The 16,953-nt window shown below is 45.7% G+C and overlaps 1 protein-coding gene and 1 pseudogene across 2 annotated transcripts; both read left to right on the top strand.

Annotated features, from left to right (window-relative positions):
- Nucleotides 1–2,033: 2,033 nt before the first annotated feature.
- LOC126952221 (dihydrofolate reductase-like) lies at nucleotides 2,034–3,149 on the top strand (annotated as a pseudogene).
- A 9,034-nt stretch (nucleotides 3,150–12,183) lies between these two features.
- LOC126953095 (patr class I histocompatibility antigen, B-1 alpha chain-like) lies at nucleotides 12,184–15,565 on the top strand. 2 transcript variants are annotated; one of them, XM_050788454.1, is made up of 8 exons: nucleotides 12,189–12,363; nucleotides 12,494–12,763; nucleotides 12,991–13,266; nucleotides 13,833–14,108; nucleotides 14,228–14,344; nucleotides 14,788–14,808; nucleotides 14,915–14,974; nucleotides 15,141–15,565. In XM_050788454.1, exons 1-8 carry the CDS (start codon nucleotides 12,300–12,302, stop codon nucleotides 15,143–15,145), a joined length of 1,089 nt encoding a protein of 362 aa, XP_050644411.1. In that variant the 5' UTR covers nucleotides 12,189–12,299; the 3' UTR covers nucleotides 15,146–15,565. The 2 variants fall into 2 exon arrangements, with proteins under 2 accessions (XP_050644410.1, XP_050644411.1); XM_050788453.1 differs by having other exon boundaries at nucleotides 12,184–12,363; nucleotides 14,788–14,974.
- The last annotated feature ends 1,388 nt before the right edge of the window (nucleotides 15,566–16,953 follow it).

Here is a 16,953-nt window from a genome sequence, read left to right on the forward strand (position 1 = left end):
TTCACTGTTGATAGACAATTATGTCATATTTAGATTTTACAAATCATGCTGCTAAGAATAATATTTTCATATATTTTGGCACACACATACATACATTTCTATTGGTTGATAACTAAGAGTGCAATCGCTGGGTCATAGCTGAGTACATGCTTGATTTAGTCTCTCAAAAAACAAGTTTCTAGTAGTAAACAAACAGTAGGGGAGGACAAATCTCTTCCTTTAGAAATTATTCAGATAATAAATGAAGAAGGAATGAGAGACTGAGACTGTAATAACTCTTTTGCAACCGATAATGAATGAACAGATTTAGCCATTGAACAGCAATGACGTTTAACAATACAGAAAAAAAACCCCAAAAAAACTGGCCGGGCGCGGTGGCTCATGCCTGTAATCCCAGCACTTTGGGAGGCCGAGGCAGGTGGATCACGAGGTCAGGAGATCGAGACCATCCTGGCTAACACGGTGAAACCCCGTCTCTACTAAAAACACAAAAAATTAGCCGGGCATGGTGGCGGGCGCCTGTAGTCCCAGCTACTCAGGAGACTGAGGCAGGAGAATGGCGCGAACCCGGGAGGCGGAGCTTGCAGTGAGTGGAGATCTGGACGCTGCACTCCAGGCTAGAGGACAGAGAGAGACTCCGTCTTAAAAAAAAAAAAAAACTGTGAGATTCTTCCTCTTTTCGGAAGACAACGATACAGTAGCATCACACAAGTACAAGTGAAAAAGAAATCAAGCCTGAATAAAAGCTGATCTCCGTAGCCAGTTACCAGTTTAGAGGCATAACAGATACTAGAAATACATATTAAACTACAATTTGGGGAGCAATCAGCAAAATGCACACTATGGGAAGCTCTACCACACAATATAAATTTCAAGGAAGAATCGATAGAATAAAAGAGAACAAAATAATATTTCTAAAGGTAAAACTAAATTACAATTTTGGATGATAAAAATATAAAATAGAGGCCGGGCATGGTGGCTCAAGCCTGTAATCTCAGCACTTTGGGAGGCAGAGGTGGGTGGATCACGAGGTCAAGAGATCGAGACCATCCTGGCCAACATGGTGAAACCCCGTCTCTACTAAAAAAATACAAAAATTAGCTGGGTGTATGGTGGGGTGTGCCTGTAGTCCCAACTACTCGGGAGGCTGAGGGAGGAGACTCGCTTCAACCCGGGAGGCGGAGGTTGCAGTGAGCCAAGATTGCGCCACTGCACTCCAGCCTGGAGACAGAGCGAGACTCCATCTCAAAAAAAAAAAAAAAAAAAAAAAAAAAAAATATATATATATATATATGTATATATAGGTATATAAAAGAAATGATGATCATAAAAGTCAGGATATGTTTTTACTTGGAGGAGGAAGGAGTTTATTGTTGAAGTGGGGCAAATGATGGGGCCTCTGGTTTGCCCTGTAAACGTTTATCCCTAATGGTTAATGGGTGTTTACTTTTTATTAAAGGGCACACATTTTAGATAGTTATTTTTTTCCTTTTGGAGTCTTTTATTTTATGACACAAATAATGTATAGAGCATGGTTACTATTTTGCACAAAGCCTCCTTCTCATCCTCCTCTCTGGACACTGAGCAAGTAGAACAACCAGTAGCCCCAGGACCCCCAGCAGGGGTGACCTCACTTCCAGGTGTGCGTGCAGCTCACATCACCAGAGGCAATATGCAGGTCTACTCCTTGACTCTTGGAAGAATCTGATAGGACACAACTGAGGGGAAGGCTTCCCCGCCGTCTGCAGGCTCTTGGCCTTCAGTGTAGAAGGAGCGGGTCCTCACCCCTCCAAAGGCGCCTTCATGGCCAGAGCCTCCTCTCTGCATGGGGAATAAGGTCTGGCGCTTCCCCTGAACACGGTGACATGGATCTCGCCAAAGGTGGGGAATGACACCATTCCTTCTCCAGCAACCTCACCCTTCTTTTGCTTTACAGGAAAGTTGACGCAGGATGGTGTCCAGTGAAGAAATCCCAGGTGCATGGAAAGGAGAGGAGGGTCTCAGGGCTGTGAGTGATCTGCAAAAGGAAGCGCATGGACCACCAGGGGGCGCTGCTGCGCTGCTCCTGCTCCCAGGAGGTGGATGCCCAGGATGAGCTTTAAGGTGGAGAGAGGGATATCATTGTTCATCCTCCAGGTTCCAATCTTGGCCGCGCGTCCCTGTGTAGCGAGCGGGCTCGGAGGTGCTCACCGCTGCTGTCACGGTTCATTTGCTAAACTGCATCGTCGCTGTGTCTCAGAACATGAGCATTGGCAAGAACGGGACTGGCTCTGGCCACCGCTCAGGAATGAATTCAGATATTTCCGGAGAATGACACAAACTCTTCAGTAGAAGGTAAACAGAATCTGGTGATTATGCGTAGGAAGACCTGGTTCTCCATTCCTGAGAAGGATCGACCTTTAAAGGATAGAATTAATTTAGTTCTCAGCAGAGAACTCAAGGAACCTCCACAAGGAGGTTCATTTTCTTGCCAGAAGTATGGACGATGCCTTAAAAAACTTACTGAACAACCGACTGGGCGCGGTGGCTCACTCCTGTAATCCCAGCACTTTGGGAGGCCAGGCGGGCAGATCACGAGGTCAGGGATCGAGACCATCCTGGCTAATACGGTGAAACTCCATCATCTCCACTAAAAAATAAAAAAATAAATAAATTAGCCGGGAGTGGCGGCGTGCGCCTGTAGTCCCAGCTACTCGGGAGGCTGAGGCAGGAGAATGGCGTGAACCCGGGAGGTGGAGCTTGCAGTGAGCAAGACCGCATCACTGCACTCCAACCTGGGCGACAGAAAGAGACTCCGTCTCAAAAAAAAAAAAAAAAAAAAAAAAAAAAACAAAAAACAAAAAAAAAAACAAAACAAAACAACAACAACAAAAAAACCAAAAACTTACTGAACAACCAGATTAGCAAATAAAGTAGAGATGATTTGGTTAGTTGGTGGCAGTTCTGTTTATAAGGAAACCATGAATCACCCAGGCCACCTTAAACTATTTGTGACAAGGATCATGCAGGACTTTGAAAGTGACACGTATTTTCCAGAAATTGATTTGGAGAAATATAAACTTCTGCCAGAATACCCAGGTTTTCTCTCGGATGTCCAGGAGGAGAAAGGCATTAACTACAAATTTGAAGTATATGAGAAGAATGATTAATATGAAGGGTGTTCTGGTTTATTTTAAGTTGTTCCCCCTCCCTCTGAAAAAAGTATTTTTACATTAGAAAAAAAAGACTTTTGTTGACTTTAGATTTATGGATAATTATTTCTAAGCAACGTGTTTTTATTCCCCACTAATCTTGACTGTATCAGATATCATTTATGAAACACTCTTGCTATAACTAAGTGCCTCTCCAAGACCCCAACTGAGTCCCCGCACCTGCTACAGTGACCTGCCATTCCACACCCATCACACATGGGACTCTGGCCAGTCCTTGACATTGTTGGGCTTTTCAAATGTCGGTAGTATTTACTAAAGATGAAGATGCACATACCCTCCAACTGAGCAGTTTCACTAGTAGGAAATACTGAAAGCTTCCTACGTGTATATCTAGAGGTTTGTAGACAAATGTTGCAGCCTTGTTTGTAGCAGTGAAAAATTGACAACAACTTGGAAGTCCAGTGATGGGAAAATGAATATATTTCTGTCTTAGACTGGGGAAGCCAAAGCAGATTCCAAGACTGAAATTTCAGTGAAAACAGTTTATTTTCTAGGTCTTACCAGAAAGCATCAATTGAGGTATGGAGAAATGGAACTGAGAAGGTAAGAAAAGCAGTTTAAAGTCAGTGAGCAGGTTCTCATCGGTATCAAGCTCCATACTGCTGAGATACAGGGAAACGGAGGGGAGAAAGCTGGAGTGTTGATCCTCCACTCCTTGGTTGTCAGCTCCCTGTCCTGTGTGTGTGTGGAACGTACTCCAGCTGCTCTATAGCAAGTCCCAGGTGTTTGCAGTAAGAAGCTGCTGGCATGCACAAGAACAGTGGATGCCAAACACTTAAAGCAATTCCTTGTTTAAGTATGTAAGCTCTTCATACTATTTATATATTTATTTATTTTTAGACAGAGTTTTGCTCTTGTTGTACAGACGGAGTGCAATGGCGTGACCTTGGCTCACTGCAACCTTTGCCTTCCCAGGTTCAAGCAATTCTCCTGCCTCAGGCTCCCAAATAGCTGGGAGTACAGGCATGCGCCACCACGCCTGGCTAATTTTGTGTTTTTGGTGGAGATGGGGTTTCATCATGTTGGTCAGGCTGGTCTCAAACTCCTGACCTCAAGTGATTCACCCGTCTTGGCCTCCCAAAGTACTGTAATTACAGGTGTGAGCCATTGCACACGGCCGATCTTCATTCTTTTTATGCAATAAAAAGTATATAGCCACACATGGTTTATTTGAAATGTTTTATGATTTAAAAAAATACAGAAGCAGGGAAACCAATTCTAAGTTCAGATGAGGGATGATGGTAGCTTGAACCAAAGGGTTGCATGTTGTAAGAAACCGTGATTTAAGGTATATTTTAAAGTTGGAAGTAGCAGGATATTCTGATGGAGTTTGACTTTGGTTTGGGGCCCACTGAGTTTGAGATGCCTTTGAGAAATGAAGGATGTAGAGAAAGAATACAAGAAAAACTGGCCGGGCACAGTGGCTCACGCCTGTAATCCCCGCACTTTGGGAGGCCAAGGCAGGCGGACCACTTGAGACCAGCTTGGGCAACATGGTGGGGTCCCATCCCTACAAAAAATACAAAAGTTAGCTGGGACCTGTGGCGCCTACCTGTAGTCCCATCTGCTCAGGGGCTGAGGTGGATGAATTGAGCCCGCGCGGTCACGGCTGTAGGGAGTTGTGATTGCGCCACTGCACTCCAGCCTGGGTGACAGAAGAGACCCTGCCTCGAAAAAGAAGCTGAAAGCAATGGAAGCATGCCTTCAGAATTCTAGAAAGAAAGTGATTTTCAATGGCTAAATCTATATTCAGCCAAATAATCAAGGGAGAAGGTAAAATAATACATTTTTAGACAAGCAAAGACTCAGGGGTTACCTCCATGTACCCTTTCTTGGGAAGCTATTGGAGAAAATACTCCAGCAAAATGAAGGAGGAGACAAACCAGAGAATGACATGGATCCAGCAAATAGGATCCAACACAGGAAATATTCCAGCTATGGAGCTGGCTTTAAAAAGAAACAGTGAAAATATTAATAGGTTAGCTGGGTGGAATGGCCCCATGCCTGTAGTTCCAGCTACTCAGGAGTCTAAGCAAGAGGATTGTTTGAGCCCAAGAGTTCCAGACCAGCCTGGCCACCATACTGAGGTCCCTTCTCTTAAAAATAATAATAGGTTATTGCCAGATTTTGGGCATTTGGAAAGAAGTTCATTGAAGATAAAGCAAAAGTAAAAAAGCAAGGGGGAAGGGTGGTTAGGCAATCATTAATTCTAGGGCAGAAAGAAGTACAGGATAGGAAGTAAGAGCATATTACACTGTTTTTCTCAACAATGAGCAATATGTACTTAGTCATAATGATGTGGTGACTGTTTAGCCCCTAACTCTGGTAACTACTTTGGGACAATATGTGAGGAAAAGTGAAGATAGTGATGGTGTAAGAGCTAAATCCTCATCTGTCATATTAAAAAATCACTATAGAATGTATAAAATAATCAAGAAATGACTAAGTAGTTATGTGAGGAGAAAAATAGAAGACATTGCTAAAAGAGTTGAAAGTCATTGCTCTGGAGGATTAGGAGGGACGGGGCAGGGGACGGTTAGGATGCATTATAAACTGAAGAGGCTTTTTAAAATTACATGTATTAATATATGCACCCACTTGAAAAACTGAAAAAATAATAATTTGGAAAAACCCATGAAGGCAACTACCAGAAGGAAAAACTAAGAAAATGAAAAGTGCTTGTCTCTGGAAAGAACAACTGTCAGGACTGTTGTTTTCATTGTAAGACGTTTGGAGCCATTTGATCTTATTTAACCTTTTTCATATATATCTTCAATAAAAACAATTCTCTCTTAATAAAAAGTTACACTCATTCATAAAAAACAAACAAACAAAGAAACAAAAAAAACAAAGAAAAAAACCCTTCCTGCCCAGACCATCTCGATCTCCTCAAATCCTCAGCGCTAATGAGGACTGTCTCCTTCTCACCTCCCTGGACTGGGCTTATTACCACTGGAAAGTGGATGTGATTTCTAGTTTCTGCATGTCCTGATTTATTGTGCTGCCAGTAAAATAAAATCAAAACACCAATTGAATAAATAATAAATAAAAGAACCCATAGTGAGCAAAGGTTTACGATGTATTTTTTTATGTCAAGTTCTCACTCTGTGGCCTAGGCTGGAGTCCAGTGGTGCGATCATAGCTCACTGCAGCCTTGAATTCATGAGCTCAAAAGATCTTCCCACCTCAGCCTCCCCAATACCTGGGAATACAAGTGCCCACCACCATGCCCAGCTAAGTTTACTTATTTTTATTCTGATTTAGAGACAAGGGTCTCACTATGTTGTTCAAGCTGGTCTCTAATTCCTGACCTCCGGCCTTAACGTCCTGAATTGCTGGAATTACAGGGGTGAGCTGTCATGCCCGGCTTGTAATGTACTGATGTCATCAAGGTTTCCTTCTCCAAGTGTGGACACAGCAGCAGACGCCCCTTGTCTGTTGGGTCAGGACACTGGGTAGAGTGGAATAGCAAGGCAACAAAGTCACTGCGAAAGTGCCCATGCAGAAGAGGTCCAGCAGGGAGGGCCAGTTGTCCCAGGGCCACCATATTTAGGGACAACTCCTCTTTCTGGGCAGGACTGTTCTTTGATTACTTTTGTATTCGCAATAGTTCTGAAATTGTAGGATGATGAGACTCAAGACTGGCTAAGGTTTTGTTTTTTTTTGTTTTTTTTTCCAAAAAACCATCTCTGAGATTTGTTGATCTCTTGAATATTTTTTTGTGTCTCAATTCCCTTCAGAAATTAACTTATTCTTAACATTTCACAGTCCACTTTTAATTAATAATGTACTAGTACCGATAAATATGGAAATCTTGTAACCATTTATCCTCTGTAAAATATCCATCTTTTGTGGTGTACATATTATATGCAATATATCTATATAGGTTATAAGTCCCACAAGAAAAGTTTTTTTCTTATCTTTAAACAGTTCTATGAATATAAAGTAAGAGTAAATGACAGGAGCAAGATAGCCTTTGAACTTAGCTCAATATTTACCATTTTTGATCATCTTCATATTTTCTGATAATCTCATTTTCCACCTGGTATCATTTGCTTCTAGCCTGAAGAATTTTCTTTACCAATTGTTATTGTACAGATCTGCTCATGAGAAATTCTCTTAATTTTCTTTTACCTGAAATATCTCCTTATTTTGTCTATCCTTGGAGGACATTTGTGCTGGATATAGAATTCTTTTTGACTTTTTTTCCTTCCAGCATTTTAAAGATGTTTTTCTACTTTCTTTTGTTTCTATGGTTTTTAATAAAAAGTAATTGGTCATGATAAGAGGAACAGAGAAACAAAAACTGGGAAAATAACATGGTAGACCTAAAACTTGTCATATCAATAATGACAAAAACCTGGATGAATCAACACTCCAATGAAGGGCAGAGATTATAAGACTTGGTTTAAAAAAAAACACAGAACCCAACCATATGCCCTTTCCAGATACGCACTTTGTTTGTTGTTGTTGTTGTTTTTAACTTAACTTTTATTTTTAGTTAAGGGGTACATGTGCAGGTTTGTTATATAGGTAAACTTGTGTCATGGGATTGTGTTGTACAAATTATTTCTATACCCATTAGTACCCACCCAAGTATTAAGCCTTAGTACCCATTAGCTATTTTTCCGATCCTCTCCCTCCTCCCACCCTCCACCCTCAAGTGGACCCCAGTGTGTGTTGTTCCCCTTTGTGTGTCCACATGCTCTCATAGTTTAGCTCCCACTTATAAGTGAGAACATGTGGTAGTTGGTTTTCTGTTCCTGCCTTAGTTTGTTAAGGATAATGGCCTCCAACTCCACCCATGTTCCTGCAAAGGACATGATCTCATTCTTTTTTATAGCTACATAGTATTCTATGGTGTATATGTGCCACATTTTATTTATCCAGTCTACCACTGATGGACATTTAGGTTGATTCTAGGTCTTTGCTATTGTGAATTGTGCTGCAATGAACATATGTGTACATGTAAGACATGCGTTTTTTTTTTTTTTATTTAACTTACATGATTTTACTTTAAGTTCCAGGATACATGTGCAGAACGTGCAGGTTTATTAGATATGCATAATCTGCCATGGTGGTTTGCTGCACCTATTGATCCATCCTCTAAGTTCCCTCCCTTCACCACCCACTCCCCAACAGGCCCTGATGTGTATTGCTCCCCTCCTTGTGTCCATGTGTTCTCAATGTTCAACTCCCACTTAGGAGTGAGAACATGCAGTGTTTAGTTTTCTCTTCCTGTGTTAGTTTGCTGAGGACGATGACTTCCGGCTTCATCCATGTTTCTGCAAAGGACATTAATTCATTCATTTTTCTGGCTGTGTGGTATTCCATGGTGTATATGCACCACATTTTCTTTATCCAATCTGTCACCGATGGGCATTAGGGTTGGGTCTTTTTCTTTGCTATTGTAAATAGTGCTGCAATAAACATACGTGTGCATGTGTCTTTACAGTAGAATTATTTATATCCCTTTGGGTATATACCCAGTAATGAGATTGCTTGGTCAAATAGTATTTCTGGTTCTATAACTTTGGGGAATGGCCACACGGTCCTCAACAGTGGTTGAACTAGTTTACATTCCCACCAACAGTGTAAGAGTGTTCCTATTTCTCCACAGCCTCGCCAGCATCTCGTGTTTCTTCACTTTTTAATAATTGCCATTCTGACTGGTGGGAGATGGTATCTCATTGTGGTTTTGATTTGCATTTTTCTAATGATCAGTGATATTGAGCTTTTTTCCATATGTTTCTGGGCCACATAAATGTCTTCTTCTGAGAAGTGTCTGTTCATATCCTTTGCTCGCTTTTTGATGGGGGTGTTTTTTCTTCTTGTTAATTTAAGTTCCTTGTAAACAAACATGTGAGCTCTCATCATTCTTGTTTAAACGCTAACAGGCATCCTAACCAGTGTAACAAGGACAGGGCATGGTGCCTCACGCCTGTAATCCCTGCATTTTGGGAGGCTGAGTGGGGAGGATCACTTGAGTTCAGGAGTTTGAGACCAGTCTGATAGGTGAGACCTCATCTCTACCAAATAAAAATAATTTTAAAAGAAAAAAGGTCAATAGATAAGAAAGGACGAAAGAAGACTTTCTTTGTCACCAGCTTCATTGCTTATGTAGAAAACACTAGGGAATTCTGAAAAAGTCTCTGGAATTAATCAGTGAATTTACAAACTAATTCATAAAATATATGTAATAAGTCACTTAGATGAACATGAAAGGATAGCAAACAATATTAGTCATTTAAGAAGTGCAAGTTAAAACCACAATGAGAAGCCATCACACATCAACTAGAGTAGGTTAAGTTAAAAAGACATATGATAAGTCTAAACACTGACAAGAATACGGAAAAAACAAGAATGTCTGATATTGCTGGTAGGAATGCAAAAAATGTGGCAGCCAATTTGTAAAGTGGTATGACAATTTCTTACACAGTTACCCATCCATTACCACATGACCCAGCAATTCCACAAATATGTAGTTATCCAAAAGAAATAAAAATGTAAGGCCACACTTATAAGCAGTTATTTCTAGTGGCTTCATTAATAACAAACCCTAACTGGAGGAGTCCACATGTGTATCAACTGAAGAATAGAGAAAGCAACGAATAAACTGGGATTCCAACGATAGTCAGCAGCTGCTCAGCAATAAAAATGAATGAATGGCATCATCTCAAACATCGTTATGCTAAAGGAGAGACCAAACAAAAGACTACATAACATATGACTGCATGTCCGTGACATTCTAGAAATGTCACCATTGCAGCGACAGAAAGCAGAGCAGTGGTTGAATGAGGGGAAGAGGGTGAGGGTGGGAGGCAAGGATTAAATAGAAAGGGGCATAAAGAAGGTTTTTAGGGAAAAGAAACTGTTCTCTACAGTGCCACAGTTCAGGAGTAACTGGGTGGTTGGAACTAAGGGGAGAGGAAGGTGTGAGGGATGAGGGCAGAGAGAAGGGCTGGGGAAGCAGGAGGTGAGGACAAGGAGCAGGGGAAAGGACTCCAAAGCAGTGGAGGAGCCTAGCAGGGGGTTCTGTGCATTCGGTGTTTCTGTACTGGGCAGTGTGGTAGTTACACGACTATAAATACTTACCAATATTCACCAAAAGGCGCAGCTAAAACTGTTGAATTTTATTACACATAAATTTCCTACTAAGCAGAAAAAAAAAAAAAAAGAGGGGGAAAGAAGGCAAAAATAAAGACATTTTTATATCATCAAAGCCATAAAATTCATTTCCTAGAGGTCCTGTATTATATTTAATTTTCAAGGAAATTCTTCAGGGTGAAGGGAAATGATACTAGATGGTGACCCAGATACACAGAAAGGCAATTAACAACAGAAATGATGCACATACACATGTCACATTCACACTCATTTTCTTAATTTCCTGAAGACATATGGCTGCTTGTCTAAAACAAAAAGTATTACACTGTACCATTGAGTTCATAATATAGATTGATATAATATATAAACAATAATAGCATAATGGTAGGTTAAAGGAAACTACACTGTTACAAGTATCCTTTATTTTGCCGGATGTAGTTTAATAGAACCTGAACTTCACTGTGAAAAGTCAAGGAATCAGGTTCCATTCTTACAACAATAAAACATTAGTGTAAAGAAATATAGCTAAAAGTCACTAGGAGAATTAAAACCAAAACTAAAAAATGTTCACTTGACACATAAAAAAGTAGCAAAGGATGAACAGAAACAAAAAGATACGAGACAAATTGAAAACATATAAATTGTAGACCAAAATCCAGCCATAGTAAGTGAAGAAATGACACGACATGAGTCACATTAGCAGGACCTATGAGCACTGTGGGGAGAACAGACATGGGTAGGAGGTGAGGGACAGTGTTAGTGCCACAATTCAGGAGTGACAGGGTGGCGGGGACTAAGGGGAGAGGAGGGTGTGAGGGATGAGAGGGGCAGAGAGAAGGGCTGGAAGCAGGAGGTGAGGAAAAGGAGACAGGAAAGAATTCTAAAGCAGTGGAAGAGCCTAGTAGGGGGTTGTTTGCATTTGACATTTAATACATTTTGTGGGACTGCCAAAAACTAATGACCCCCTCATGATTAAAAAAAGGGGGGGTTTACAAAAATACCAAGTGTCCAAATAACTGTGCACACTGCTTAGATGTGCAGAGTTCAGGAAAACAGGCAGTGCTTGAGCGTTGGTGTTGGGACTGCATGGAGCACTGGCAGATTTGAGGTGATGACTACAGGCTCCCGGTTGCAATAGACAGTAACAAACCCTGCTTCTTCGTATTGAGGAGATGTTCTGGACTCACACAGGGAAACTCGGGCTAGGGAATGAAGATAATTTTAAATGCAACAACTCAGAGTCACAGATCCATAGTCTGGGAAAGTAAAACAGGAGCTTTGAGTTTAATTATAATGCTGTTTTGACACAGGTCTTTTACAGATTGGAATTCTAATCATATAGGGATTACCAATATTGTACTATCTACTGTATTAAAAAACAAAAAGGAAACTGGTCTCCATGAGAATCTCTGTGTGGTGCCTTCAGACAAAACCTCAAGGTTTAGAGAAAAAATCCCTGTCTCTACACCTCCTTCCCAGGGCGAGCTCACTCTCTGGCATCAAGTTCCCCGTGGTGAGTTTCCCTGTACAAAGGTCCAAGGGGAGAGGCAGGAGAGGGAGGGAGGGAGTCGAGCTCAGGGTCGGGGATTCCAGGACGAGCAGTGAAGGCTGGGCGCAGCCTGGGGGTCTCTCCCTGGTTTCCACAGACAGATCCTTGGCCAGGACTTAGGCAGTCGGTGTGACAAAGAGGCTTGGTAGGAGAAAAGGGATTAGGACAAAGTCCCAGGTCCCGGGCTTGGCTCTCAGGGTCTCAAGGTACTGTCTGCACTGGGCAGGCGCGGCGCTGGGGATTCCCCACTGCGCTGAGTTTCACTTCTCCCAACCTGTGTTGGGTCCTTTTTACAGGACACTCGTGACGCGGCCCCAGTTCCCACTCCCATTGGGTGTCGGATTCTAGAGAAGCCAATCAGGGTCTCTGCGGTCCGGCTTCTAAAGTCCCCACTCAGACTCAGACTCTCCCCGGACGCCTAGGATGGGGTCATGGCGCCTCGAGCCCTCCTCCTGCTGCTCTCGGGGGCCCTGGCCCTGACCGAGACCTGGGCCGGTGAGTCCGGGGTCGGGAAGGAAACGGCCTCTGCGGGGAGGAGCGAGGGGTCCGCCCGACGGGGGCTCAGGGCCCGGGGAGCCGCGCGGGGAGGAGGGTCGGGCGGGTCTCAGCCCCTCCTCGCCCCCAGGCTCCCACTCCATGAGGTATTTCACCACCGCCGTGTCCCGGCCCGGCCGCGGGGAGCCCCGCTTCATCGCCGTGGGTTATGTGGACGACACGCAGTTCGTGCGGTTCGACAGCGACGCCGCGAGTCCGAGGATGGAGCCGCGGGCGCCGTGGATAGAGCAGGAGGGGCCGGAGTATTGGGACCGGGAGACACACAAAGCCAAGGCCCACGCACAGGTTTTCCGAGTGAACCTGCGCACCGCGCTTCGCTACTACAACCAGAGCGAGGCCGGTGAGTGACCCGGCCCGGGGCGCAGGTCACGACCCCTCCCCATGCCCCACGGATGGCCCGGGTCCGAGATCCACCCCGAGGCAGCAGGACCAGCCCAAGACCCTCGACCTGGGAGTGCCGCGGGCGCCTTTGCCCGGTTTCGGTTTCAGTTTAGGCCGAAATCCCCAAGGGTTGGTCGGGGCGGGGCGGTGCTCTGTGGGCGGGGCTGACCGCGGGGGCGGGGCCAGGGTCTCACACCTTCCAGAGGATGCATGGCTGCGACCTGGGGCCTGACGGGCGCCTCCTCCGCGGGTATCACCAGTTAGCCTATGATGGCAAGGATTACATCGCCCTGAACGGGGACCTGAGCTCCTGGAGCGCCGCGGATATGGCGGCTCAGGTCACACAGCGCAAGTGGGAGGCGGCCCGTGAAGCTGAGCAGCGGAGAGCCTACCTGGAGGGCGAGTGCCTGGAGTCGCTCCGCAGATACCTGGAGAACGGGAAGGAGACGCTGCAGCGCGTGGGTACCAGGGGCAGTGGGGAGCCTTCCCCGTCTCCTATAAATCTCCCAGGATGGCCTCCCACGAGGAGGGGAGGATAATGTGATCAGCGCTAGAATGTCGCCCTCCCTTGAATGGAGAATGGCATGAATTTTCCTGATTTCCTCTGAGGGCCCCCTCTGCTCTCTAGGACAATTAAGGGATGACGTCTCTGAGGAAATGGAGGGGAAGACAGTCCCTAAATACTGATCAGGGTTCCCCTTTGACCACCGCAGCAGCCTTGAGCTTTTTCTCTCAGGCCTTGTTCTCTTCCTCACACTCAACGTGTTTGAAGGTCTGATTCCAGCTTTTCTGAGTCCCTCGGCCTCCACTCAGGTCAGGACCAGAAGTCGCTGTTCCTCCCTCAGAGATTAGAACTTTCCAAGGAATAGGAGATTATCCCAGATGCCTGTGTCCAGGCTGGTGTCTGGCTTCTGTGCTCCCTCCCCCACCCCAGGTGTCCTGTTCATTCTCAGGGTGGTCACATGGGTGCTGCTGGGCTGTCTCATGAGAGATGCAAAGCCCCTGAATTTTCTGACTCTTCCCATCAGATCCCCCAAAAACACACGTGACCCACCACCCCGTCTCTGACCATGAGGCCACCCTGAGGTGCTGGGCCCTGGGCTTCTACCCTGCGGAGATCACACTGACCTGGCAGCGAGATGGGGAGGAGCAAACTCAGGACACTGAGCTTGTGGAGACCAGGCCAGCAGGGGACAGAACCTTCCAGAAATGGGCAGCTGTGGTGGTACCTTCTGGAGAAGAGCAGAGATACATGTGCCATGTGCAGCACCAGGGGCTGCTGGAGCCCCTCACCCTGAGATGGGGTAAGGAGGGGGATGAGGGGTCACATCTCAGGGAAAGCGGGAGCCCTTCTGGAGCCCTTCAGCAGGATCAGGGCTTAGGCCTTGGGGTCAGGGCCCCTCACCTTCTCCTCCTTCCCCAGAACGGGCTTCCCAGCCCTCCATCCCCATCGTGGGCATCGTTGCTGGCCTGGCTGTCTTAGGAACTGTGGTCACCGTAGCTGTGGTTGCTGCTGTGATGCGGAAGACAGAGAGCTCAGGTAGGGAAGGGGTGAGGAGTGGGATCTGGATTTTCTTGTCCCACTGGGGGTTTCAAACCCCAGGTAGAAGTGTTCCCTGCCGCATTACTGGAAAGCACCATCCACTCATGGGCCGACCTTGCCTGGGTCCTGTGTGCCAGCACTTACTCTTCTGTGCAGCACCCGTGACAAGGAAGGACAATGTATCACCTTGATGGTTGTGGTGTTGGGATCATGATTCCAGCATTCATGAGTCAGGGGAAGGTCCCTGCTAAGGACAGACCTTAGGAGGGCGGTTGGTCCAGGACCCACACCTGCTTTCCTAGTGTTTCCTGATCCTGCCCTGGGTCTGTAGTCATAGTTCTAGAAACTTCTCTTGGGTTCAAGACTAGGAGGTTCCTCTAAGATCCCATGGTTCCTCTAAGATCCCTCTAAGATCCTCACAGGACATTTACTTCCCGCAGGTGGAAAAAGCGGGAGCTACTGTAAGTGGCGGGGGCGGGAGTGTGGAGGAGCTCACCCACTCCATTATTCCTCCTGCACCACGTCTCCTGTGGGCTCTGACCAGGTCCTGTTTTTGTTCTACCCCAGGGAGCAGCAGTGCCCAGGGCTCTGATCAGGACTCTGATGAGTCTCTCATGGCCTGTAAAGGTGAGACCCTGGGGATTTGAAGTGGGTGGGGGTGGGGCAGAGGGGAAAGGCCTGGGTAATGGAGATTCTTTGAGTGGGATGTTTCGAGTCTGTGGGGGGGACTGTTCAGAGTGTCATCACTTACCATGACTGACCTGAATTTGTTCATGACTACTGTTTTCTGTAGCCTGAGACAGCTGCCTTGTGTGGGACTGAGATGCAGGATTTCTTCACGCCTCCCCTTTGTGACTTCAAGAGCTTCTGGCATCTCTTTCTGCAAAGGCATCTGAATGTGTCTGTGTCCCTGTCAGCATAATGTGAGGAGGTGGAGAGACAGCCCACCCCCGTGTCCACCGTGACCCCTGTTCCCACGCTGACCTGTGTTCCCTCCCCAGTCATCTTTCCTGTTCCAGAGAGGTGGGACTGGATGTCTCCATCTCAGTCTCAACTTCATGCTGCATTGAGCTGCAACCTCTTACTTCCCTACTGAAAATAAGAATCTGAATAGAAATTTGTTTTCTCAATATTTGCCATGAGAAGTTGATGGGTTAATTAAATAAGTCAATTCCTAAAATTTGAGAGAGGAAATAAAGACCTGAGAACCTTCCAGAATCCACATGTTCCCTGTGCTGAGTCTGTTGCAGGTGGGGACTGGAGAAGGCTGTGAGGAGCCGAATGTGGATGGGGCCTGTGCCTAGTTGCTGTTCAGTCCCTCATAGGCTTTATGTGGTCAGTCCTCAGCTGGGTCACCTTCACTGCTCCATTGTCCTTGTCCCTTCAGTGGAAACTTGTCCAGCCGGAGCTGTGACTACAGAGGCTCACACATCACCCAGGGTGGCCCCTGCACATGGGAGTCCCTGTGCTTTCTGAGACAAATTTTCAGATCCATTCATTCCTGCCCTCCTTCTAGGGCTCCTCTCCTGCCCTCTCTCCCTGCCCTGGTTCTAGTGATCTTGGTGCTGGCTCAAATCCCAACTCAAATCTAAAGCAGAGTGAAATTTAGGTTTATACTTGTTTGTGAAATTGGGCCCATCATCAAGGACTGTTCTTTCCTGAAGAGAGAAACCTGATTGTGTGCTGTGGTGTGTGGGGGTGTTGGTGTGGGAGGAAGGATGGAGGAGGGAGGACCACAAGCAGCACTGCTGAGAAAAGCACAGGCAGCCTCGGTGTCAGTGTGAGGGGACCTTGTGCTGTGGCCACCACAAAACAGCATTTGGCCTGAAGCTATGTTAATAAAGATACTGGCTTTAGAATAGGGAGGTGCTCTACACTGATCATTCATTCAACTGACCTTTGTCGTCAGCCAGACACAGGACAGAGTGGTTCTGCATCTGGGGAACATCACTGAAGTAAAATGAGAAAAATCTCTGACCTTGGGTAGCATGTGTTCCAATGCGAACAGGCAGACGAAAGATACATTATAACCAGAGCAAGGGAAGAAAGTGCTAGAAGGTGGTAAGTGCTGTGAGACAGGTGACCCAGGGTGTGGGCAGTGGGGACAGGGAAGGTGGCTGGTGTGCTGGGGTGGTCAGTGTGTGCCACGTTGCAAAGGTGACCTTTGAGGAAAGATTTGAGGGACATGAGGAGTTGTCCATGAGGATGTCTGGGGAAGTTCTTTCCAGGCAGAGGATCCTCCAATTCAAATGTACTAGAGCAGGAAGGTGTCTGTGTTTCCTGAAAAGCAAGGAGGCCAGGAGGGCTGGACAGAGAGAAACTGAGGTGAGGTCAGAGGTACAGCCAGAGCAGGTGGGCTTGAGGGGAGTGGGGAAGGATCTGACCTTTGCTCTGAGTGAGATGGGAGGTAGAGGACAATTTTGAGCAGAAGAGGGACATGGTACAACTACTTATTTATTTATTTATTTATTTATTTATTTATTCATTTATTTATTTAAGATGGAGTCTTGCTCTGTCACCCAGGCTGGAGTGCAATGGCATGATTCCCGCTCACTGCACCTCCGTCTTCCAGGTTCAAGCGATTCTCCTGCCTCAGCCTCCTGAGT

Source organism: Macaca thibetana, chromosome 4 (assembly GCF_024542745.1).
Source record: "Macaca thibetana thibetana isolate TM-01 chromosome 4, ASM2454274v1, whole genome shotgun sequence".
In the NCBI taxonomy this organism is placed as follows: domain Eukaryota; kingdom Metazoa; phylum Chordata; class Mammalia; order Primates; family Cercopithecidae; genus Macaca; species Macaca thibetana.